At 51.1% G+C, this 25,920-nt stretch overlaps 2 protein-coding genes across 2 annotated transcripts; both read right to left on the bottom strand.

Annotated features, from left to right (window-relative positions):
• Positions 1–8,827: 8,827 nt before the first annotated feature.
• Positions 8,828–9,890, bottom strand: LOC132317241 (late histone H2B.L4). Its single transcript, XM_059819044.1, has 2 exons — positions 9,771–9,890; positions 8,828–9,064 (listed from the first exon to the last, which is right to left on the bottom strand). Exons 1-2 carry the CDS (start codon positions 9,888–9,890, stop codon positions 8,828–8,830), a joined length of 357 nt encoding a protein of 118 aa, XP_059675027.1.
• A 5,025-nt stretch (positions 9,891–14,915) lies between these two features.
• On the bottom strand, positions 14,916–25,445 carry ABCF2 (ATP binding cassette subfamily F member 2). Its single transcript, XM_059819043.1, has 14 exons — positions 25,292–25,445; positions 22,767–22,979; positions 21,633–21,815; positions 21,131–21,302; positions 20,881–20,976; positions 19,657–19,759; positions 19,476–19,571; positions 19,249–19,368; positions 18,604–18,693; positions 18,256–18,366; positions 17,934–17,996; positions 17,338–17,466; positions 16,298–16,501; positions 14,916–15,523 (listed from the first exon to the last, which is right to left on the bottom strand). The coding sequence occupies exons 1-14, from the start codon at positions 25,443–25,445 to the stop codon at positions 15,386–15,388; spliced, it is 1,872 nt and encodes a 623-aa protein (XP_059675026.1). The 3' UTR covers positions 14,916–15,385.
• Between the last annotated feature and the right edge of the window lie 475 nt (positions 25,446–25,920).

Raw genomic sequence — 25,920 nt, 5'->3', positions numbered from 1 at the left:
CCACGCACGTGCAAATCCAAATGCCTGCATTTGGTATTGCACATCATCCACACCAAGATGTGCTAATAAGCAAGCAACTGGAAACCCAAGATGGGCTCACGCCTCTTTCACCACAGCTGTAGTCACAAGAAGTGGCAAGTGGAGAGCAGATACCCAAAGCCCTATGCATAGATGAAATGTAGTGTCCTGAAGAACAGACCCACCACAGACAGTCCTATTCTTTGAAAGCAAGGCTAAGGTTTCAGCTGGAGCCTTGCTGCTCACAGGCACATGCAGAGGGAGGAAACAACCAGGGCAATACACCACATAAAACCACCTACAAACGCGAAAACCCTACAAAGTTCCAGCCATTAAGTATCAGCTTCTCATTTTTGATCTGTGTTGCATTTACAGCAGCTCCAGTCCGCTCCCAACCACAGCATGCGGCCCCCTTACTTGGGCAGTGCATTGTGAATTCCAGTGGTGAAGCACTGGAACAGGCTGCCCAGGGAGGTGGTGGAGTCACCATCACTGGAGGTGTTCAAGGAACATGTGGATGAGGCATTGTGGGACATGGTTTAATGGGCATGGTGCTGTTGGTTGATGGTTGGACTTGATGAACCTTACAGGTCTTTTCCAACCATAGTGATTCTGTGATTGATTCTGTGAATGCTCCATTGATTGCTGGCAGGAACATGGATGAAGGCAGCACATCCAGGCTCAGTGCAAAGCACTTCCTTGGCCCAGATTACATGGGTTAGCACCCCTCCATCCTGAGACCACCCCACCACATACATTTCCCAAACACACTGGAAATTCAGACTCACCAGCCCTGGGGCGGGATGGGGGAAGTTCCACTTCCCGAGAACGTTTGCTGCCTCAACCACAGACAGGCCCCATGTTTTATACCTTGCCTTTCCTCCTCTGATTTGACAACCTCTGCCCCTATTCCAGCTTTGCTTATGCCCAGTGGTCTTTTCTGGGAAAAGGACACTAGAGCCATCCATTTCCTATTCAGAAAAGCAGCCAGCAAGGTCACTGTGCAAGGGACATCGATGTCAGAACCCAGCATGCCCGTCAGTATAGCTGGGGGCTCGATCCTCACCCCACTAACGTTTGGTCACAAGGTGGCACCAAGCAAAACCACAGCTGGGACCCTGGCTAGAAGGGGCTGGACACAATCAGGAGGGAGACATGACAAGGGGAGAAGGCTGAATACTGCTCATGCCACCAAGGCCAACAGGACAAGGATAGGTGGTACCAAGAGCCTTGTACTACAACATAGGATCTCTATTTTACACAGACTGGGAGGACAGTGGAGGGTGGCCATGCAGCAGTCAGAGCAGAATGGGGATAGAGGGATAGCAGCAAGGCCACCCTCCCATTCAGCCACTAACCAGCACTCAGGGAACTGCTGCTGAAGCTGCTGCTCCATGTGCTCCCTCATGTCCAGTCCCTCCAGCTCACACAGCTTCCCATGGACATTCAAGAGCACATGCTGGTACTCGGCTTCATAGTCAGCCTGGAGCAGGTGCTGCAACTCTTCTCCCAGCTGTGCCCAGAGCACCGCAGCTGAAAGCCTTGGGGCTGCAGGGTCTGGAGCCTGCAGTAACACAAGTGCGAGGGCTTGTCAGAAAGTAAGCACAGTTCTGCATTGAGCATGGAGCACAGGTGAAGGACAGGACACCTGAGAGACAGTCCCACCACCAAGCATGCCCCACACATCCCCATTCCAGAGGCCAGCACTCAACTGCCCTGACCATGCCCCTTGCTCCCCTTGCTGCAGACGACACCAGACCTGCCTTATCAAGTAAATTTCTCCCCAGAGCCAGGCAGAAGCAGCCGTGGTGGGGAAGAAACATTAGAAGCATCAGAAAGAGGTTGTGTGGGGAGTGAGCAGTGTGCGTGTAAACGAGCCTGTAACGAGTTTGTAATATGCATGTGCGGCGCGGCCTGCGCAGCGTCATCACAATGGCACAGGCACTTTCCCGCCTCATTGCCTCCCAAATGGATTTTAAATATCATTCCGAGGACACAATTATTTAAAACGCTGAACTAAACACTCGCTAATGGGAAAACGGCGTGTGGCCTGCAGCAGCCATTCCTCATGGGGCCACTCTGCCCATGTCATCCTCTTCTCCAGCCCCACACCCTGCATGGGGCCACACGGAAGCATCCTCCTCCCACGTGGAGGCCATGCAGGGTATCACTAGGTAACGGTCCTGAGCCCAGCCCAATACACATTGCTTGTGTGAGAAGACACTTTTTGTCCCCATCCCATTTCTGCCGTCAGGCCCCAGAGAAGCAGCCTGCCCTGTCCCAAGCTCCTCAGCACCGGGGGCACCGCAGGACAGTCACTGGGGCTCTAACGGTCCCTGTCCGCAGCTCCTACACAGGTATCAGGAAGCACCTTACCAGACAGCAGGTCTTTCAGTCTCCCCCCAAGTCTGGTAGCAGGTAATACACGGCTATGCAAGGACAGGACATTAGAACAAGGATGCCTTCTGAACCCCATTGTTATATGGCCCTGGAAGTGATGGATATCAAGACAGACTTACTTTTTCACATAATTAACTTGTGGATACCTCCCCCACCCCCAGCGCACAATCCTGAACAGGGGAGGTGAAGGAAGCAGCATTACTGTTGGCTATATCCAGGACTCCAGAGTGAACAGAGTATGGAGAGAGAGAACAAACAAGGACACAAACCTTTTGCAACAATCCTTGCTGGGCAGAACTTAGATGGAGAACAGCTCCAAGGACACCACGGACCCTCAGTCCCATTACAGTGCTGCCAGCATCAGGGATAACAGAGCCTCAGACAGCAATGTGTGTGCTCATGGGAAGTGTCTGTCTGACCTTCGATCATCGCTCATCTCCCACTCTCCAGGCAGGGATTCTGGGCTGCCATGAGTTACAGACTCAGAGTTACCATTACTCAGAGACAACAGCCTACCTGAGGCCAAACCAGAAAAGGGAAGGGACACAGACCGGCTCTGTCCCCACACACCAGCAGATGAGCACAGAGAGGATGAGAGTCCCTTGCTGGAACCCTGGCTGCACTTCAGAGGTTCACATTTTAACAGCTTTGGCATCACCAGAGCTATCCATCAGCAGCTCATTTTCCTCTGAGTGCTGAACCATTCCTGCCTATGCTATTTGGAAGTGTCTAATGATGCACCAGAGCAGCCACCTGGCAGCACTGCTGCCAAGGGACACAACACCATGGGGAGAGAAATGCACACAGGTGTGCACACTGGTGCCAGCCTCCATTGCCCAGAAAGCTCCCTCCCCTCAAACCTGCACCACTCATCACAGACCAGAGAGATGCCCTGCCTCACGGTCCCCCACCCTCTGAGAGAAAAAGAGCACCTACTCTTAAGTCATTGTTCCCTTACAAAAGAGAAGAGAGAGAACACAGGCATTATGATATTTTTATGAACACTTTGATTCAGTTTGTCACACTACAGCGTTCTTTTTGAGGGGTTTGAAGAGCGGACCAAGGCAAAAAAAAAAGAGAGGCTCCTTCTAGCCCATGGGCATGTATAGCTTGGTAAGCACAAATCAGATGGACACAGACACGGGGCCAGGGACATGCAACATGACAGTGCTGCAGTACTAAGAACTCACTGGGAGCCTCACAAGGACACAGGCAGACCTGGAAAAAGACAGACTCACACGGACCAAGGCAGCCCTAAGACACTTTGGAAGAGTGCCTGCATGCGCTCTGAGTTAAGGTTTGCTTTTAACTGTAACCTGGGTGCTTCTGTGTCATTCTCGCAGTGAGCAATTTCTTGTGAATCCCTGCTGGCCGGCACAGCCTACCCCCTCCTCCCAGAGCAACTTCTTCAGATCTCACCTGATCCACTAGATCATCAGGGCACAAACAGGGCATGGAGCCACGAGTCCAGCCTGGAAGAAGCTGAGCTGTGGAGCAGTCCTCACAAAAGCTAATCCCTGCTAAGCATGCAGAGCGTTCCCTTGGGAAAGGAAGACTGTGTTAGACATCCTGTGCAGGTGTATCAGGGCAGCGCCATGGGGAAACAAGCAGCATGACTCCTGCACGGTGAAAGATGAACCCGCCCCCATACGGGAAATGCAAAAAAGGACAATCTGGGCAGGTTCAGTGCAGAACTCACCATTCCAAGAGCAACCATCTCCTCCTGCCTCTCAAGCTTGGTGCATTTGAGCTGCAGGCTGCCCTTCCAGATCTGTGAGGAAACACAGGGATGTGGTAAGAGGGATATGAGGCCAATCACCAACTTCACCCTTCCAGCCTTTGGGAGGAGGGGGGAAGAGGGGAAGACGTGAAGCAGGGTGCACAAATTGCAGTATTAGAGAATCAAGCACCTTCACCACTAAAGCTTTACTCCTCTTGGGCTCACCCAGGGCTAGATGGTCTACCAGACACTTCAGGAGACAGACACTCATCCCCTCGTAAATCAGCACCTTACCCACACAGACGGCCAGTTACCTGCTAAGAAAGCCAGGGTACCACAGAGGGAAGCTGCATGGTCCGCAGGCAGCCTGCTTGGAGCTGGGCAGCACCGGGCTTCTGCCCATGCAGCAGAAACATTTGACATCAGGTAGTCAGAGAGAACCACCTCCAGGGCAGAAGCAGAACTGCAGTTCCAAGCTATCCATGAGCACTCTCCATCCCGCAAGTAGCATGGCTGCACACTGTAGGGCTAGGGAAATGGGAGTGCTGCTGGAAAGGGCGAGTAAACACAGATGCTGTGGCCTGGGGAGTAATAGAACAGACTGGGCAAGGAGATGGACTGCTCACCTTCTAGATGCGAGCGGCAGCCTGCTCACAAGCCCGCTCTTTGGCTGGACTCTCCCAGGCCTGCCTCCGATGCTCCGCATCCGGCCAAGTCTCCCCCATGGAACCTGGCTCGCAGGCAGCCCGGACAGAGCCGCTCTGCCAGCTGCACCAGCTGCACAGCCTCTCCCCACAGCACAACCGGCCGCAGGGCTAGAGGAAATAAAAGTATAGCCCTGTTGGGTGAGATGCTGCTCCAACACCTGTGCTCAGGACCCGTTCCAGCCTGCAGGCAGGGCACTATGAAGAAAAGAGCACTCTTCAATCCTGTCCTACAGTCAAAAGGAAACAGAGCACCCAGTACAACCTTCCTCAGCCTCACACCATAGCAGCAGGGCTGGGACCGCAGGTGATACGCTCAGTCCCAGCCCTGCTGCCTCCCATACTCTGTCTACGAGCATCATGTACCTTGTCTGGCCCACACTGTTGAGCCAGACTGACCCTGATCAGACAGAAACAAGCACCTGTCACAGCTCCATAGCTCATGAGACTCAGGATCACCTCACAAGCTTTGCAAAGTCCAGGATCGCCCCGCACACTGTCACCTGGGACCTACCACAGCTCTGGTTCCTCCTGACACTCCTACCCTAATTTTTGCTGCCACCAGATGACCTTAGAACCAGGCATCCAGTCCCAACGTGAAGCTGGCAAAGGACCTCCACCACATCTCCACCCAGCACATAGCCCGCATCTTTCCTTCACTCTACCACAGACCCTGAGGCAGCACCTCCATGCAGGAACCCGGGGACAGCCCTGCACACCCCCTGAGAAGGAACTGCACTTGTGGGGCAGTCAGGCTGTCCCACCATGGCCCCGGAGGTCACAGCCCCCACCATCACTCTGGACACAGCCCTCATCCAGCCCTGTGGGCTGCACAGGCTCCATGTGGACCACAGTCTCAGGCAGAGTCTGTTAACGCTCCCTTCAGGGCCCTGGCTCACTCATGTAGGAAGCACCTGGGGATATGAACTTCCCAGTCAGCCTGAGGAAAAACGGGCAGGGCCGGTCATCAACATGATGGTCCAAGGCAGAACACAGGACACTCGGTCCTAGCTCAGTTTATAGCCCTGCAGGACAAGGTTGTCTCTCCAAAGCCACTAGAAGCAAGAAGAGATGAGGTCCACAAGTCCTAGAAAGAAAAATACCCTGTTTCTCCTGTCAGTCCAGCTCCTTTTGCACTGTTTCCTCCTCCCCTACCCGAAAGGGAGAAATTTTTCACCAGGAGGAAAAAACCCAAACAAACCAAACCCACAACCCACCAGAAAAACCAAACCACCTTTGAAAACAGTTTATAAACTTAAGAAACACCCTCTACCTGCTGCTAGCTGCACCCCGCTGATACAGAGGGATTTTCAGCAATCAGGAACCTGAGAACTGAAATAAGGAGTTTTGAGAACTGTGGAAGAACCCTCCCCGTTTCCCCGAACGACCCTAGCTTTCCACAAGTATGCCCTGTAGTCTCTGCTCCTAGTTGTATTTGGTTGTTTTCAAACAGCAGCTGTTCATCCAGTCCCACCAAACAATCCAGATGGCCACAGTTCAAACTGCCTCACGATTTATGATGCAAATATTAAAGACATGATCTGTGGTTTTATACATTTATTTGCAGGCAGCGAACAGGAGGTTTTGCTTTTTTAGTTGCATAAGCCTGAATACCAACTCCTGCAGGACTCCACAAGAAGGAAAGTCTCCATTTATGATCTTTGTTAACAACTTGCCGAGAACTGGACAGCTCAGAGAAGTCAACCTGCTGTTGGGTGCTCTATAGTTGCCATAGAGAGCTAATTAAAGCCAAAGGGAATCTTCCTAAAAATTGTAAGTGACAAGTCTGTGACGTTATCTATCAAGCCTGTGATTTGGTAAAATAAGATATACTCTACATAAACCACTTCAATTACTTATGTTCCAACCCCTTAATTTATTATCAAGTATTAGAGCAGGTTTCCTTTATTTTGCCTGGAATTAATTCTAGGCTAACCAACCCACATCTAACCATGCTATCCTCCTTTCCTAGAGCGAAGCATGTTTCCTCCCTGATCCTTTACTTACAATTTCCTGCTACTCCAGCATTTTTTTTTTAGTTAAGTGCCACCAGACCAGAGAACCCCAGCCCATTTTTTCAAAACCCAGGTAAAAGTTATAGACATACTGACCTTGAAGCAGTTGTCCCATCTAGCTGCTATTTAACAGCTTTTTTTTTACCTACAAATGAACAAGGAAGTAGGTTTTTTTGTTTTAACAACTTCTTTAATTAAATAGAAAAAAGTTTATTAGAAACAGAAGGTATTTCTGTACTTACTGTGTAGTTTGTCACTCCAAGATTTTTTTTGTTGTTGTTCTTTATATGCAGAATCTTGTACTCATTTCTCTTACTACCTACAGATGCCTTTAACCTCCTTTATGCCTGTGGTCAGCAAGGATTTTCCACTGACATTTATACCACATTTTTGTTACACTACCCTCCAACACCCCAGTTGCAGCCTTCCGAGAACCAGGTTTGATTTTCAGTCCAACTTTGAGCCCCTTTCATCAACAGGTCCCAATTCTATAAATATCTGAAAAGATTTTAGAAAACTTTTTATCTTGCCCCCCTCCCTTCTTGAAACTAATTTGACAGGAAACTTTACTTACAGTTTTGCTCCTTTGAAAGTGTGACATCGTTAACACAAAAGTTTTCCAGCTGCTTATCATGCTTATGATGAGGACAAGACCTTAATAGCAACCAGCTTCAAAGTCCAGTGGCTGGTTCACCCTCGGTCATTGTAAAGGGGCAAGACTACAGGTAACTCATTTGGGCTGCGAAAGGTTGTACTGGGAAACTGCAGAATACTGAGGCGCTGCAGCAACTTCACCAGCTTGTAGCGAGCTTCCAACTTGCGCTCCCCACACTGAGGTGGCCCGTAACTTCCTCGGAGAGGAGCACCCGAGAGGAGCTCAACCCCCGCCCTGCGATAAGCTACGGCAGATCTGTGCACAAGCCTCTTTCTGGGCGGCAGGTGGAAACCGCCCAACGCACCCCGAGGTGGGCTCCGGCCCAGCTGGAAGCTCTCGCAGCGGCCGGCAGCCTGCCGAGCGCACCCTCAGCTCCTCCACAGGGCCGCGACGGTTGGCAGAGACCTGTAAGACCACCGCGTCCAACCGCAGCACTTCCATCCTCCCCGCCGGAGTTCGGACGAGCGATTCGCACGCTTCCCCCGCAGGAAGCGCCCGGCCGGCCCCTGAAGAACCGGCGGGCTGTCTCCTCTCGCTCCTTACCCAGGCTGGATCACCGGAGACCCGCCAGCAGACCCGCGCTTCCCCTTCGTCTCCCGGCGCCTGCAGCCGCGGCACCCCCTCCGACCGCAGCCGCGCCGCCGAAGGCAGCGGCGGGAGAGGCCGACGGGCAGGACCCGAGAAGGAGCCTCTCCGCACCTCCCGCCCCGGCTGAAAGCCCTGGCCCGGCTCCGCCGGCCCCACCAGCACCCGCTCCGCGCGGGGGAGAGCTCGGGGAGCGGCGGCTGGGCCGTGCGGGGCTGGAGCGGGGAGGCCCGGCGCGCCGCCGCCCCTGAGGCCGAGCGACCGCCCTCACCTCGCCCCGGGCCCCAGGCCGCGCTGGAGAGGGCCGCCCCAGGCGGGGAGGTCCCGGCGCGCCGGGCCCCGCTGGAGCGGGGCTGGCGGCAGTCCGCTCGGCTGAGGAGCGCTCTCCGGGACGACGCGGAGCCCCGCAGGGCCCTCACGGGCGGGCCGCGCAGCCGCCGCCTCAGCGCTCCGCGCCAGCAGCCCCGCCGCGAGGAGCGGCGGCTCAGCGCCCAGGCCCGCCGCCAGGCACCGGCCCGCCCGCAGCAGCGGAGGGCCCGTCCGCCCTGCGCCCCGCAGAGGCCTGGAGCGCCGCCGGCTGGACGCGGCTACCGCGCACGCCAGGGCGTGTCCGTCGCCAGGGCAACCGCGCCGTCCCCATGGCGACGGCGCCCCCCTTCCCCCGACGGCGCCATGACAGAGGCGGCGCGGTGAGTGCGGCAGGACAGGACTTTATTGGGGCCCGGGCCGGTCACTTGCTGCTGGTGTACTTGGTGACGGCCTTGGTGCCCTCGGAGACAGCGTGCTTGGCCAGCTCGCCGGGCAGCAGGAGCCGCACAGCTGTCTGCACCTCGCGGCTGGTGATGGTGGAGCGGTGGTTGTACTGGGCCAGGCGCGAGGCCTCCGAGGCCAGCCGCTCGAAGATGTCGTTGACGAAGGAATTCATGATGCTCATGGCCTTAGAGGAGATGCCAGTGTCCGGGTGCACCTGCCAGATGGTAACCGAGCACTGCCTCACACACCGTCACCCTGGAGGGAGGGGGGGCCCCAGTGCCCCCAGAAAAATGGGGCCCCCCTTCCCACCCTGGACAGGGCACCCTAACCCCAAAGGGACCCACAGTTGGCACCCTGAGGGTCTGAGTTCTGTGCCACTTGCGCTAGACAGAAGAGAGGCTCCCGTGATAACTACAGCGGCTTTGGGGTTGCACTGGCAGGGCCTCTGCACAGTCCCCTGTGAAAAACAAGCCTGCAAGGGGTGGAACTGCCCACGTGCCCCAAGTCCTGCCTGCAACTGAGGCCTAGACAGCTCACAGCCCCCTCCCAAAATTCTTTTTCTCATCTCCCCAGCAGAGTCACCAGAAAGGTTTTAATACTTGCTCATAGGGCCAACAGCAGCTGTCACTGCCCTCTTGACTTCTACTCAATTAATTCTGTAGGCAGAGTCATGCACTAGAGCTTATTCTCTCCAGGAAACCCTTTCTGATCTAGATCCACCTCTTGCCTCCTACCCTAAGGACACCCCCCACATACACACTTTTGAGACTCAGCTGGGGCTCTCCTGTACCCACTCACTCTTTTTTCATCTCACCAAAAGGCAGATTTTCCTTCCTTCCTCTTTGTAAGATTAACATGCAATGGGCAGAAGTAACTTTACATATGAAGCAGTTTCTAGCAGAAAAGAAACATTTACTCACCTGCTTCAGTACTTTGTAGATATAGACCGAATAGGTTTCCTTCCTCTTAGGCTTCCTCTTAGGCTTCCTCTCCCCAGGGCTGGGAGCATGACCACGCTTCTTCCCAGCTTCCGCACTCATCTCAGCCTCTGGCAGAGCAACCAGCAGCTCTCAGGGGACTGGTTATGTAGCAAAGGAGGCAGTACCTCACCTGCCTCAGCTGCAGCCCCCAAGGAGCGGGACAAATACACACCTGTGACTGATGATTCCACTTTGCACTAAGCGAAGGGCAGCTGGCCTGAGAGGATCTTGGAAGTAACTGATTCAATTAAACTTCCAGACCTGAGGAAAGGTTTGAGGGTAACATGGGCAAAGAGGCGTTTCAGAGCAGCAGCGTCTCATTCACATGGGGCAGAAGTGCCAGAGAAGAGCTATTCCCAAGTCCATGCAGGGTTTTGGTGAAAGGAGGCTTCCTACTTTGGTGGAAGGGCGTAAATCAGAGTACTCAAGGTTCTGCTTCCAGAATCGAATGGGTGGAACCACTTCCGTGCTATGGAACAGATAATGCAGTCAGTGGAGACTCAGTAACTGGAGGGAACATTGGTCTGGTGACTGAATGATAGCACTATGAACATCCCAACAGCCAGTATTCTTCCCACTATCTCAGCTAGCCTGCTCTTGGGAGTCCTGCCTGCTACACGCAACAGGGCCTCAAAGGACAGAAGGGAAGCAGTCAGGAGGGGAGGGCTAACACCCCGAGTATGTGTTTGATCTGTCTTGGAAACCAGTGATCAGGGTAGTGATGGTAATTACGATGCAGGAATGAAGCTAAGCCGGGAAAAAAAATGTGCAGCAACACAGCAGAGAAGTGAACAAACTAGAAAAAGTTTTCTGTCCCTTAGATGGAAAAGGAAGCCTTTCTCTCAGCAGGCACCACAACAGGTATTTCATAAAAGGGTAATACTAGCATGTACTGTTGGGGGAGAACACGCTGGTGTCTCTGTGCTGCCATGAACACTGACTTCTCCTGCTCAGGGGCACACATTATACTGCCATACCCTTAGCAAATCACATCTTCCAAGGACTGAGTTTGGGAGCCCCGCTCATCAGTCGCTCTGCCAGTGCGTGTACAGCCAATAGCGTTTCACTGAATTCAGTTTTGTTCTAGGCCTGTCCTCATGGGGAGGCACCTGATCACCCACCCCTGGTGCAAATAAACACCACGGTGACAAATGGGGTCTAAGTATCACAGAACGGCTTCTTGCAACCAAGAACTAAAACATCAGTGATTGGGTGGGACAGGGTGGAACGGTCACGTCAGCACATTTGGGAAGGGGAACGGGCTTGAGTGTTGAAGATACGGGGTAGTGCGATCCTTCTGGGAACGGGAGTGGCATATTCTGTGATATCGAACAATATCAAGAGATGTCGGTGGATGACTTATACTGGGAGTAAGAGGCAGGCAACATCACCACTTCTGTTTTGCAAGAGGCCATGCATTGATTAGGAACAGCACAGAGCTTCCCTCCCTCTCATGTTTGTGCCACCCCCCCACTGATTTACAGAGCTGTAAATAGCTGAGATCTTTGTCTTGGGGGAGACTGTTCACTGCGACTGGAACTGTTTTACCTTTTCCACCGGTCATAGCAAACAAAGGCTCTCATGCTAGAGGAGCTGTTAGCCATAGTATCTCTCCACAGCTGCAGCTGTGTCTGGCACTGGCAGTTACGTACACACAGCTTGTTTTTCTGACAAAATGTTCAGTTAGAAGGAAGCCCTTTGGTAGAGAAGGAGCAGTGACTGGTCACTCAGCATTAAGCACAGACAGCCATTATATAGCAAGGGTGGAGTCTCATCCGCTGAGCCATATAGTCAAATGTGAACTCCCAGAGTTGGGGAATTACCATCCATTCCCTAGATTGCATGTGCTAGAGGCTGTCCATTCTGGAAGCCATGTGCTGGGCTTGACTCATCCTTGTGCTATTTTTGTAGCATAGGGATCGACTCATAACACAAAGAGAAGGGAATCCCACAACAAGTCTGGAGAAGAGGAGGCTGAGGGGAGACCTTATCGCTCTCTACAACTACCTGAAAGGAGGTTGCAGAGAGGTGGGTACTGGTCTCTTCTCCCAAGTGACTAGTGACAGGACTAGAGGAAATGGCCTCAAGTTGCGCCAGGGGAGATACAGACTGGATATTAGGAAAAAATTCTCTACTGAGAGCGTGGTAACACAGTGGAATAGGCTGCCCAGGGAGGTGGTGGAGTCACCCTCCCTGGAGGTATTCAAGGAGCATGTGGATGTGGCATTGTGGGACGTGGCTTGATGGGCATGGTGCTGTGTGGTATGGGTGGTTTTTTGTGTGGTGGTTTTTGTGTGTGGGTGGGTTGGTTTTTGTTTGGTGTTTTGGGTTTTTTTTTGTAATGGTTGGACTTGATGATCTTACAGGTCTTTTCCAACCTTTGTGATTCTGTAACCCTGCACTTGATGTAGTATCTGCCACTTCTGGCTGTACCTGTGTTAGAGCCAACCTCACTTCTAGATTACAAGCAAGAGTAATGGTATAGAGGCTCTAGGCCACTTCTTTCACAGAAATGACCATCTCCAACTAAGGAGCAATTACCATAATTTATCTAGACATAGTGTTGCTTTTGTGCACGAACAGAAAAGCCCTAGCTGAAAGAGTTCAAAATGCCACTGCCCCAGCTAGCGGCTGTCTCTCTCACAGAAGTCAGTGCTCCAGGACACATGCCTGCCACAGTGGCTTCAGCACTGCCTAACAGACTGTCACCACAGGACTTTGTACTCGGCACTGGTGAGGCCGCACCTCGAATCTTGTGTTCAGTTTTGGGCCCCTCACTCCAAGAAGGACATTGAGGTGCTGGAGCGTGTCCAGAGAAGGGCGACGAAGCTGGTGAAGGGTCTGGAGCACAAGTCTGATGAGGAGCGGCTGAGGGAGCTGGGGTTGTTCAGTCTGGAGAAGAGGAGGCTGAGGGGAGACCTCATCGCTCTCTACAAGTGCCTGAAAGGGGGTTGTGGTGAGGTGGGTGTTGGTCTCTTCTCCCAAGGGACAAGCGACAGGACAAGAGGAAATGGCCTCAAGTTGCGCCAGGGGAGGTTCAGATTGGATATTAGGAAAAATTTCTTCACCAAAAGGGTTGTCAGACACTGGAACAGGCTGCCCAGGGAGGTGGTAGCGTCCCCATCCCTGGAGGTATTTAAAAGCCGTGTGGATGAGGCACTGAGGGACAGGGTTTAGTGGTGGACTGAGTAGTGTTAGGTTTATGGTTGGACTTGATGATCTGAAAGGTCTTTTCCAACCTAAACGACTCTACAATACTATGAACTGGTTTAAATCAAGGCTGAAATACCAGAGGGATAAAGCATGTATATATAATCCATTTTACAAGTCCTGGCCTACTAACTGTGACCTCTAGTGCAGTTACAGCTACTTTTGCTTTGAACATGTACTTGTGGTTCTTGTTTGCTAAATCAGAGACCTGTCTGCAACCGAGAAGAAGTTCTCATTTTGCAGCAGCAGACAGCTAACACAGCTCTCCTCTTTGCTACATCAGCTACAAGAATTCTCCAACTACTGACCGTCATGCTGGCTGTCATCCCAGTGTTCCCATGCCCTTCTCAGGATTTACCATTCCCAAAGAACTCAGTGTAAGATTATATCCTGCATTTGTTATTGCCACCACAGCTCTCCACTACACAGGTCTGAAATGTAGTGGTAAAGAGTTGTTGCCAAAGCTTTGCTAAGAATAAGGAAGCACGAAACAAACAGCTCCCCCAGGCAGGACTCCTTGACCTCACCATTCTCATAGCTACTTTGCAACCCTTTCCAACTCACCATCTTTTTTTAAAACCTAGAGAGCAGAATGAACAAAGCCATGCATTCATTTATTCATGTTTCAACTTTTGTGACACTCTACTTATCTGTGGGTTGCTTTTACTCCATCACTGTCTGTTAACTTCTAGGTACTACACTGTGAGATGTTCAAGTGACTTTTCAATGCAATCTAGACTTTTCTGCAGAACTAACTTGAACAGCATTTATACCAATCTGCATTATTTTCTCAGAAAAGACTTTTTTCCTCTCAGATCATTGCTAAGAACACTGACAAACCTGTTGTGCACTGTCTACTGGGAGCAGCTCTCATTGTGACATTTGTCTTGTGGATGATACGCAGGGCTTCTATAGCAGCAGTCACAACCTAGATGGTCCCTTCGGAAAAAAAACCAAGGAAATACTCTGCTCAAAAACTCAGAACCACGGACAGTCGGCATCTGAGGAAGTACTCCAAGAGAGTACAACTACTACATATTTGTCCTACTCTTCAATTTGCCTGTCTACATGTACTGTTGGAACAGGTTATTGGGCTACATTAACCTTTCACATGACCAGCACAGCCATTCTTATGTGTCAGAAGTAATTAAAATGGTAACTCATGGTCACAAGAAGCTATTTGGTTTGATTTGCTACCTTTTTCTTTAGTACCTTTTAATTGTGTTAAAAATACATGAAAAATGTTATTTTATTCAAACTTCTGTAGCACAGGGTGAGGCTTAAACACCAACTTTCCTAAAAATTTGTTATTAAGAACCAAAAGAAATGTTAAACTAACTTTAGTTGATTAGTCTTGTTTAGTTAAACCTGCAAGGAACAAATAACTAATTCATAGTCCAAAAATCCTAAATTATTGAGTCTCATTATTAGACCCATAAAATTCAAGGTGAAGGAAAAAACATACACCTAAGCCATGCTGTTGTACAGAACACACACTGGTATTTTATAGATCTACATTCTGTCTCGAACTTACAACTTGAAAGGGTTCTGAAGATTGGATCTGTCACCAACAACAAAAAAGCATGCGTAGCTTGCTCCCCCTTCTGTCACTAACTGGAAAACCCAGTGTTCACCCTGCGGATTAGCAGAGGTTTCCCAGGTGTGAGGATCCTACTCAGTGCTCTGTACCTCCAGAGCTCAGTACTCACCTCTTCACGTATCCCACAAGTTCTGGTCATAACCTTGGCAGTACTGAAGAACTGAACCTTCGCCCCAGAAGAAAGGGCTCTGCATCCTTACTCAAAGCTCAGCACTGATTCGCCCCAGCATGCCCCAATAACTGCCACAGCTCACAAAACAAGACAAGACTGTTCTTCCCTCTTTATTGACTGATGGATTCTCAGGCAGATCTGTTTATTACACTGTTAAATAATAGTTAAAAACAAACCAAGGCCAGAGGAGTTTGAAGTGAAGTATCTAAACTGAAGCAGAAATTGGGAAGGAAAAGGCAGGAGAAGCTGGGCTGGGGTCTCCACTTCTCTATCACTGCAGCTCAGACACCCTAACTGCCACTGCCACGACCCCAGACCATGAGATTCCAAGGCCTGGCTCAGATGGGACATCATCTAAATATGGAAGTGGTTGGCCAAACGTAGCCAGATCAGGAGAGAAGAGATCTGTCCAGATACAGAGGTGCAAGGCAAGTCAAGGGGAAGCAGTATTGCAGCAATCCTAGAACACAGCCACAGAGATAGCAGCAGAGTCCCATTCCAGTCGGCAGACGGGCGAGTCACATTGGCCACTGTCAGCCTCCACAGAGAGCACCTGACCGACTGCTCTAGAGCTCACACATTGTGTGTCTTTTTGGTGAGCTGCGGATCCTCATCCACCAGCTTTGACTTGAGATGTTCCTTGTAGGCGAGGATGTCACCTTGCCACTTTGTGATTGTCTGCTTCTCACAGACCCAGATCTCCTGTGCAACCTGAAAGCAAGCACACAAGGAGGAGGAGAGGTTTACAGTACAGCATTTTATAATTTTACCAAAATTATAAAATTAACCAAAATTTACTCTCTGAAGTCCGGTAAGAAAAGAGTTTAATAACTTTCACACTTCAACTACCAAAGAAAAATACCTGCAGTGAAATATCTTACCTGGTGTTTTCTGCATAATTTATACAAGATTTTAGAACTAAGAATCCTTGACCCCTCAACATTTCTTTTTTTATACATGGACAAAAAGAAGGGGGGAAAAAAAAAAAAGAGAAGGAAAGCCTTTCCAGCTAAACTGGGAATTGAAGTAGTTCTTGACCTGAACTACTTGGACATAATGCACTGAAAAATAAAATTATACCTGAACTTGCAGACAAAGCTATAGCTGATAAATCGGCACTTGACATTTGTGTGTACATGGTGCAATTTTCTTCGCCTATGCAGAATGGCATAGAAAACTGTGCTAGAATTACTCCATTATCATTGAAAAAACATCTAGTTAAGGCCTCCACAGTGTGTCATGATTTCCATTTAACGTATTCTTTACTTCTAGGGGTTTGGGTTTTTTTTCTTTCAAGTACCTAATGTTTTCCTAGGTTAGCTCAGTAACTGTTTCACATGAACATGGCAAGGGAATCGTGGCCAGTGATTTTTTTCACTCACACATCTTTTTGGGATGAGTAAGAGCCCGTTAGTTGAAAATACCTTGTTTTAATTACTTGAAGTGTTAGAAAGGTGCTCTGACAAAATTCACTACTTTTCTTACCTGTTGGATGAGTCTGAAGTCGTGGCTGACGAGCATCATTCCTCCTTCAAATTCATTGATAGCATCTGCCAGAGCATCTATTGTTTCTATGTCCAAGTGGTTGGTGGGCTCATCCAGGAAAAGCATGTGAGGATTCTGCCAGGCCAGCCATGCAAAGCACACACGGCACTTCTGCCCATCAGAGAGGTTCCTAATGGGGCTAACCTGACAAACACAGACACCGTTTGCAGCTCTGTATTACAGACTGCCACCCTGACCGCAAAATACTCGGATCTCACACCGTGTTTCCAGCAGCTACATGACACAAGAGGACAAAGCTTAGTCAGTCTTACACCTAGACTAAGCCTCTCTCACCAGCAAAACAGGGGAATTCCAGGGGCTTCTGAAGAAGGAGTGTCTGTAGCAAGACCCAGCTTGTGTTAAAGGTTCCAAAGGATAGTTAATTGAGGTCTGACTAGTGTTCATTGCACGCTGACAGAACCGTAAAACTACTCTCAACTTCTGGAGTGACAAGTGGGGAAGAACAATGTAGAAATCGACGTTGAACTGCAGTGATGAGGACAACTCCTGTCATATGTGTGACATATGACAGACAGAAGCATGTCATGTTTAGACTCAGAGCACCACAGGTGATCCTGTCCTCTTGGTTGAACCAAGTGGTTCCCACTCCCAGCTGAGAATGTGTTCTAGCATTTCTGCCTGGCATTCATCTCAGAAATAAGAGATAAGCAAACTAGTTCAAGTTACAGTTGAAATATGCTTGAGTCTAGCACTATGCCACAACTTGTCTTCTCTTCACCCAGGTTCTGAGGAGGTCACCCATTCCAACCCACATATTGCTGCAATGCAAAGAAAGTTCCTATGAGCCATGAGTTATTTTTTCCTCCAGTTTCAAAGGCAGAGATGGAAAAACATTTTGATGCGCTGGTGTGCCATGCTGCATACTGCATCACGCTGTCAGACATCAGTAGAGCAACAGAAAATGCAGCAGCTCTACTTCCCTGTTGAGCAAAAAGCAAACTTCGACAGCTCATACTCACCTGCTGCTTCCCTGTCAGACCGTATCTGCCAATGATTTTTCTCATCTCCTCCTTCTCCTTGATCTCCGGGTAGCATTTCAGCATGTACTCCAGGGGTGAGAGGTCTAAGTCCAACTGCTCTTGCAAGTGCTGACAGAGAAGAAAAGTCAACTTCAGGTTGTGCAGGCCACCCACTTCATGGCCAAAAGTACTTCCCCCCTTATACCCCTCTGGTACCATCTGAGCAGCAGAACACAAGAGCCAATAACCCCACTCACAGCATAGCCACTGTCCTGAACTTTTATGGAAGGAGTCTCCATTTCAGGAGCAGGAGTGCTGCTTCAGAATAGCAGGCTTGTCCACCACCAAGCACAAGGCAACCATCCCTCCCATAAAAGGTGAGAGGCTAAACAGAAAGGACCACAGCAAGCCTCTTTTCAGGGTAAGAACATTTGCAAGAGCCCATTCAGCCAATGGAACAGTTCCTTCCCCCATCTCCAGGCACAGAAGACAGCAGTGGGAGGGGCCTTAGAAGCAGAAATAGAGCGGCAAGATTCCTTATTCCCAACAGCTTTTTCCTCAGCATTTCATGTCCTGGTGGCTGCTGTAGGGAGTACCTGGTGGTATCTACCAATCTTCACATGCGAGTGCTTGCGAATCATCCCATCTGTGGGCAGCAGCTAGAAAGGGAAGATAAAAGCATTTCACCAGGAAATCCCTCCTTTTGCTGTATGCCAGAAATACAGAATCCATCCATCTCTGCTCTGGCACAGAGGAGGCAGCCTGAACAGATAATATGAGAGAAAAAACCCTATACTGCAGCAAGACCTCAGGATTTCCAAGGCCTGACTGGGGTGCTCTGGCAAATAAGTGCCACTTCATTGAAGACTACCCCAAGAGTAAAGGTCCAGAACAGAGCAGACAATGTAGGGAGCATACCTCTCCTGTGAGCAGTTTCAGCAGTGTTGACTTTCCGGCTCCATTGGGTCCAACAAGAGCTACACGGGTATCCAGGTCAATCCCAAACTCCAGGTTATTATAGATCCATGGCTGCAAACCACAAAAATCATGTCGCATCTGACGCCTTTCCACTACTACCCAGAACCTCCATGCTGCACCTGTAATGCTCTCTCCTCAAAAGACTCAGCGTTAACACTGCTAGGACGTTTGATCCGCTAGTCATAAGCTGCAGCCTGATCAGAAAGGTTAGCCAAAAGTCTCACACCCCCAAACAAGGCAGGGATACAAGTAATCTCCATACAACCCATGCACACTCCCCATACTCACCCCATCCTTGGTGTATTTGAAGCTGACATTCTGCACCATGATGACAGGAGGGGGGATTTTCCCACAGGGCGGGAAATAGAATGATAAAGTCTGTTAACACAGAATATCCACTTGTTAGATACCCTGGAGCACAAGACAACCCAATTGTTCTGGTATAACCATGCCTCACTACAAACATCATCTGTAGACCAAGGCACCAGACTGCAACTTTTTACGAGCCCCTCTAGCAACTCACTCACAGATTTATTCTGATTAGTTGCTTGCAAGCTCATCTGCTGGCTAATGAGTCCCTATTTCTTTTCCCTTGAAGCAAGCGTGGGCTTATACTCTTCAAAGAAGTAGGAGTTGCTCTGAGCATCCTCCCCCATCTTCCCCAACCCTGACATTAATTTCTGATTTCTGTGTCTGCAAAATAGCCTTACTGAGATGACAAATCTCCTTCTCTCCCCTAGAAAATTACTCCTCCTCTTTCCACTCTTCAGCAATACACTATCTTCAGTACAGTCATCCCTGGCATCAGGAAGGGTATGCCATTCTTGCTCCCAGCTGTGTCAGCCGTTCCTGTTGTCAGCTAAAGATCATTCTACTTATCTAGCCCATGTTTCCAATACTGATCTCTAGATGCAATCCTATGTCTGATCCTACCTTATCATTCACAACTCTCTCTGTCAAGCCAGAAGCCATCATTTTCTGAAGGGTCTTCTCCTTGCTCTGAGCTTGCCTGGCCAGCTTTGCACTACCATGACCAAATCGTGCAATGTAATTCTGCAACAGAACACAGAGTCAGCCGCAAGCCACAATAACAAGGTTGAGGAGGAGCAGGGATGCCCACCTGCACAGGCAGAAAGATGTTCATGCAGCTAGGCAGATACCTTCATATGGGCAATCTGATCTTGCTCCCAGTGGAATCGCTTCATTTGATTTTCTTCTAGTTCCAAGCGAGTCTTTACATACTGATCATAATTTCCCTAGAAAGAGACCACAGAACGTCAGACATGCCCCAGAGAACAGCTCCACTGTTTTTGCCAGTTGCACAGGGCACCATTTACTCACCGTGTAGTACTTCAGTTTGCGGTTGTGCATGTGGATTATGTTGGTGCAGACACCATTCAAGAAGTCCTGGGAGTGGGATATCAGCACAAGGATCCGCTTGAACCTGTGGCACCACATAAATTATTAGAGACTAAGCTAGGAAAAGAATTCTTGCTCGTTGGCCCTGATGGTGACAAAGGATTTACATGCACCAGATCTCTCTTGCCTACAATCGGATTAAGGACAAAAAGATAACAGCCTTGGAGATGCTTCAGGAAATTCGGAGTAAAGCAGCTACAACCAGCCGCAGTAAGCAAATACTGCAAACACCTTTCATTGCAGTAAAACGCTCTTCACCATATGACAGTCTTCACCCATCTTCACAGAGAGTCAAGAGCTGGTTACCCATGTGGTAGATGACTAGTGCTACAGATGCAACTGACTCCACTGGCATCACACTTCTAAGAAGTTTCAACCTTTGCTGCTTACTTTCACCTTGGTACAGACTGCCGTCTGTTAGGTATGCTATGCCTGGCTCTGCTCCAGATCTGTAAAATGACTGGTTAAAGTCTCCCAAAAAGAGAGAGGTTCAAATTACTTTCCTCAAACATCTGGCTTCTAAAGCAAGCATGCAAAAGGTTCAACTGACAAAGCTGATGGAAAAACCTTTGCAAATGAAAAGCCCTTCTCACAATACAGTCCTTTTAATGCACAACCCAGATAACCTAAGCTTCATAACTACTCCCAAGCTCTTTGCCTTAAGCCTTAACATTTTACCTTTGTTTACGAAAAAGAGTCACCCAACATACTAGAACAAGATGAAACTGACACACTCAGATACTACAGTTCTGTGAAAACAGAGGAACAATATGCAGAAAGATGAGCTGGAAGCCAGGCCTGGAAAGCTCACACTACCGGTACAGCACATGGTGCTGGTACACAGGCTGCCAGGCCTGCTCCTGGCTTTCACAGAAGTAGCTTTAACCAGGGAGTACAAACCAGCATTTCTCATTTCTTCAGTGAGGGAGAGACGGGGTCTTGTCTTGAATTCACTGCCTTTGCATCAAGAACCTTTCCGTAGGCACATGTACCAGCAAGCACAAGAAGGTGTCACTGGTACTGCAATACAGTTATGTAGCCACAAGAACTACAGACAGTTATTCCTGTAGCACTTATTCACGTGCTGACAAGTTGTTCCAGCAGAAAAGCACAACCCACAGAAGCAGCAAATTCCTTCATGCTTACGTTTTCAGCTCTTCCTCCAACCACACACAGGCATCCAGGTCAAGGTGGTTTGTGGGCTCATCTAGCAGCAGCATGAAAGGCCGAATGAAGAGGGCTCTGAAAGGAGAGGGGAGATGACAGCGTAGGGTAAATGCAGGTAACCCAAAGCCTGTCAGCTCTGCTCTGAGTTCTTAGAACTGTGTATGTGGCTCTGCAGAGTTAGGAGCAGGCAGGCATTCTCCCAGGAGGCAGCGGGCAGTGTACCACTCACCTAGCAAGAGCCACCCTCATTCGCCAGCCACCACTAAAGTCCTTCAGCTTCTTCCTCTGCATGGCTGGTGTGAACCCCAAGCCGTGAAGGATACGCGAGGCCCGTGCTTCTGCCTTGTCAGCATCTAGCTCCTCCAGACGTTCATATAACTCCAAGAGTTTCTCACACTCCGCTGAAAGAGAGCCTGCCTGTCAGCACTTCTACCAATAAAGGGCTCTCAGCTGCACCCCTATACAGCTGGGAAAGCTCATAGTCCATCTGCTTTACCACTATTCAGCCCCCTCCGTTCCCAAGCCTGAGACACTTCTTAAGAAGCTGAACGGAATAATTTCATCCAAAGAAGTGCAATCCCACAGGACTTTTCAACTAGTACAGGGCAGCTGGGGGAGATGGGTACTGTAACATGTAAAAACTGCCAAGGAACCCAAATAAGACCTTTTCTTCGGTGGGGAGGGAAATGGAGGAAATGTCCCTTGTCCACAGGGACTCCGAGAAGCTTTACCATCTTCATGAGCCAGACGTTCCGCCTCTCGTTCTAACATGGCCCTCTCTGTATCGACCTCCATCACACACTGTAGAGGGGTCTTGTCACTGGGAGGCATCTCTCGGGTCAGGTGATAGATGTCAATATGCTCTGGGATGGGCACTTCTCGTTTCCCAATAGCTGACAAAAGCATGGATTTCCCTGTGTGCAGAGAGACACTCCACAATTAATTGTTGAATTCAGTGAGATACAGTGTCACAGAGAAACGGACGAGATACAGTCAGATCCCATTGACTCCCTCCCTGTCCAACCCCAGAAAATCCTTGGGAATTTCTCGCCCAAGAGGCCAGAAGAATTAGAGACACAGCAGAGCCTACTGTCTCACTGCGACAGGCTGCCCTCCCAGCTAAAGCTCACCACCCCAAGGACAGGATTGAGACATGAAGCAGCTCTTTGGAAACCACCACAGTTCAGCCCTTGCCCAGATTTACAGAACTTTCTCTCTGCTGTATAATTCCTGCTGTCTAACCAGGTCTGACATCTGTTACCAGGACCACAGACTCTAAAGACTTCTAACATAGAGGAAAGTAATGCACTCATCACTAGAGAACCTAAGTGTTTTCCTGAAAGTTAAACCAGCTGGTCACTCTTACTAGCTTTTCTTCAATTACACCCATGTTCTGCATCTCTCCATGTAGGGCGTTGCCTTCTCCAGGGTTTCTACAGTTGTTTTCCCATTCAGGCCAAACCTGGCGCTCCCTACTCCTCTGTACTGCGCAAGTTCTTTGACCAATAGCATCAGCATTGGGTTTATTGACACTGCTAAATAAATCCTGCAAACAGGAATCAGACAGATTCACAAATCCCAGACATGTCACCCAAGTCCCCACAGAAACAAGTTCTAATGCACAGCCCAAAGCCAGAATGCAACCTCATACTTCCACCAGCAATCCTAGCAATTCCTCTTCCTGGGTAGGGAGATGGGAGAACAGAAACTGCCATGTCCCAGCCATGTCTATCTAACAGCCTTCTTTCCGGCTTCCAGTATGTACCACCTGCATCTGTCCAGCTTCTCAGCAGCACAGAATCTTCACCGAGCCCCAAGCAGCCCAGAGTTCCAAGCAGCCCACGTCACTGTGCCCCAGAGCTTACCAATCCCATTGAGTCCGATCAGGCCGTAGCGCCTCCCAGAGTTCAGCTCGAGTTTTGTATCGCTCAGCAGCTCCTGGCCGTGGAAGGTCAGCGAGAGGTTAATGATGTGCACATCAGTGCTGTTGGGATGGGAGGCCAGCACTCCTGTCACAGCACGGGCAGCAGCTTTCTTCAACTCAAAGTCCTCCAGCTCCTTTGTAAGAGCATCCACCTCTACATGCAGAGACAGACCAGAAGTGTTACTCATTTACAAATACAAGGGAAGCCATAAGCCCCTGTACCAAAAGGGCCCAGGACCACAAGAACAGCTCCCATGTCCCCATTTCTACAGAAACGTTGAGGAGGCCCAGAGGTAATGACACTCAGCTTTTCAGCTTAGCAGATGGATATATATGGTCTAACAGGAACTTCCACCTGCCCTCTGAATAAAATCTGACCATTAGAACTAAGTGAGCAGCCAGGACAGCTAGCCTGTTATCCAAGTATGATGGGACTAACCCTCACTGCAGGAAGGACTGGGGTGGGAAGAGAACTTATGAAGTATCGCTTGCAAGCTTAAGGAAAGAGCTGGCCAAAAGAGAACTTGGCTAGAAAATAAATGAAGGGAAAGCTGAGAGGAAGAAGGAAGCAGCAGCACTGGAATAGGCCCTACCAATTTTTTGAGAAGCTAATATGTCCATATGCATGCCCCCCTCTTCCCTTCCTCCTACAGTATCAGCGAATCTTTCCCGTCACGCTGATCTTCTGTTGCTACAGTCCGATCCTCACTCCTTGGTGAGACACTGCCATTTGAAGAAGAAAACGGCACGGAGGATCTCAGCAATACTCCAGCTGCTCTGAGCAGAGACCTGGTGTTCAGACCACTGAGGGATAGCACCCTGGCTATCAACATCTAGCACTCCTGGCAAAATCACTCACTCAGCAAAATCACTATTATCACCAAGGAAAATGTGCCTTAGCCAAGAAGGAGCAAAAACCATCAACTGCACTGACAGAGGACCCCCTCTGAAAGCGTGGGCAGTGCAAGTGGACCAGTTACATAAACGAGCAAACCAGAGGAGTGAAAAGAGGGGCAAGGCAGCTTTACCCTTGACGTGCGATTATTTCACAGGAAACTGCCAGTAAGAAATACGCGTGTACTGGCCCACGTAACCTGCCCTCTGATGTTTGCACGGGTTTACCAGCCCCCCCTTGACTCCCAATGTCTGCTCACCAATTCCGCTCTTCAGCAACCTGAGCCACTGGCCTGCCCTACCCTTCAGCAGTGCCGCTCACAGCTGCGGGCAGAGCGCTCCCACCCAGAACAGCCCAGTCCCAGAGACCGGTCAGGGAATGCCGAGAGCCCAAGGCCCGGCCCTGCCACCCCACCGTGACAGAGCTGTCGGCGCTGGGCCACGGCCCAGGCTCACCCCACCACGGCAGACACCCGAGTCGCCCGTGCCAGCCACCGGGCTGCGGTGACTGGGCCAAAGTCACGTTCAGGCACTGGCAGGGCCTTGCCTGCGGTCCGAGCCCACCAGCCCGGCCCCCAGGCACAGGTGCCACCAGCACCAGCGCTCAGGAGTGTGCCTGGGGACCACGGGGCGCTGGCAAAGAGCGGGGTCCTCAGGTGACCGGTCCCTTCGCCTTGCCCTCCTGAGCCCCATGCCTTTGGCTGCCCTGGGTCTCTGCGTCATACACCGAGTGCCTCTTAAAACAATGCGCTGTGGGCTGAGCCTGAAAAAAACTTGTGCGCGCAACAGCCTGCAGGTTACCAGGTGGGCTGAAGTAAGGGCAAAAAATGAACTCTCTCTCTCTCTCTCTCTGTAAGCTTTACCTTGCCTATTTCCTTTAGGGGGGTCAACAGCTCTTTGTTGACAAAGTCTCTTTCATTAAGATAGACAGGCTCTTAGCTTCTGTAAACCAGATATGTCCCAGAGAAACAGATGAACAGGGGGCCATAGCAATATCAGTAAGAATTCAGACACTACAGTGGTTCCTGCAGCAGGAAAAGAAAAACAAACAAAAAACCCAAAACAACCAAGCAGGTCTGGGCATCAAACACCAGAAGATCGGGACAGTATCTGTTTGAGAGCGAAAAGACACCATCAGCACCCTCTGACTTTACCCTGCAAGCCCCAAGAGAGGGCCTAGGGAATCCTTCACCTGCACAGTTTACGGAAAGCCATGACAAATTGTTAAAGGTGTCCTGCTGGCTCCAAGGAGAGGCGGTGGCCGTCACGGTAGCCCTGCAGCTGGCCCAGCGCGGCACAAGCCCATGCCCGCAAGGCATTTATTTCATCGGAAGAGGAACAAACGTCCCCGTTTACTACGCCGTGGGCACAACCGACAGTGTACGGTCCCGCCCGTGAACGGGCCCGGCCTGGACGCTCCCTGCACCGGCACACGTGGGGCTGCCAGGCTGACCCCGCCGAGGGCACCCGCTGGGGCGCGCCGGGCAGCGCCGGCCCCCGCGGGGCGCAGGGACACCGGCCGGGCACCCGCCGGCGCGGCGGGCCTGGCGTCGCGGCAGGGCCGCCTCTCACCTGGCAGCGACGTTCCGTTGGCCTCCGGGGGCCGGACCTCCTGCGGCTCCGTCCCGGCATCGCCGTTCTCCTCCGGGGCCCGGCGCGGCCGCTGCCGGGCCTTGGCCGCCTCCTTTTTCTTGGCCGCCTTCTTCTTGGCCAGGTCCGAGGGCATGGCGCGGCGGAGGGGCTGCGGCGGAAGTGCGACGGGCGCCGTTAGGCCGCGCCGAGCCGGCCCGCACCGGGTCGCCCCGCCCCGGCTCCCCGCCTCGGCGGCCCCGCGCGCCGCCCGGCCCGGAGCACGCGGCGCCGCCGGGCCCGGCCGAGGGCTGCCCGCCCGCGCCGCGCTGCCCAACCCGGCCCGGCCCACTCCTACTCCTCCTGCCCCGCTGTGCCGCCAGGCCCGACCCGCGCCTCCCGCCCCGCCCCGCCCGGCCCGGCCCGGCCCGGCCCGCACCGGCTGGTCCGCGCTTTCCTTCTGTCGCAACAGGACAGCTGCTACCGCGTGCGCACGCCCCACCCCTCCGGAAGAGCGGCCAATCGGAGCGCGAAGCGTCACCCGCGCCGGGCGGCCCCGCGGCTCTGGGAAGTGGAGTCCGCGCTGCCGCCGCCGGCTGGGCCGCAGCGCGCCGCCGGCTGCCGGGCACTGC

Source organism: Gavia stellata, chromosome 6 (assembly GCF_030936135.1).
Source record: "Gavia stellata isolate bGavSte3 chromosome 6, bGavSte3.hap2, whole genome shotgun sequence".
Classification (NCBI taxonomy): domain Eukaryota; kingdom Metazoa; phylum Chordata; class Aves; order Gaviiformes; family Gaviidae; genus Gavia; species Gavia stellata.
Note: the sequence above shows the minus strand (reverse complement) of the source record. Positions and strands in the feature narration are given on the sequence as shown.

Coding starts and splice junctions, on each gene's coding strand:
- LOC132317241 (XM_059819044.1), bottom strand. CDS start 9,890: ATGAGTGCGGAAGCTGGGAAGAAGCGTGGTCATGCTCCCAGCCCTGGG. Junction 9,065..9,770: donor TCTACAAAGTACTGAAGCAG/GTGAGTAAATGT, acceptor ACCATCTGGCAG/GTGCACCCGGACACTGGCAT.
- ABCF2 (XM_059819043.1), bottom strand. CDS start 25,445: ATGCCCTCGGACCTGGCCAAGAAGAAGGCGGCCAAGAAAAAGGAGGCG. Junction 17,467..17,933: donor AGATTGGTAGATACCACCAG/GTACTCCCTACA, acceptor CTTCTCTGTCAG/CACTTGCAAGAGCAGTTGGA. Junction 15,524..16,297: donor ACTTCAGACTCATCCAACAG/GTAAGAAAAGTA, acceptor GCTTGCTTTCAG/GTTGCACAGGAGATCTGGGT.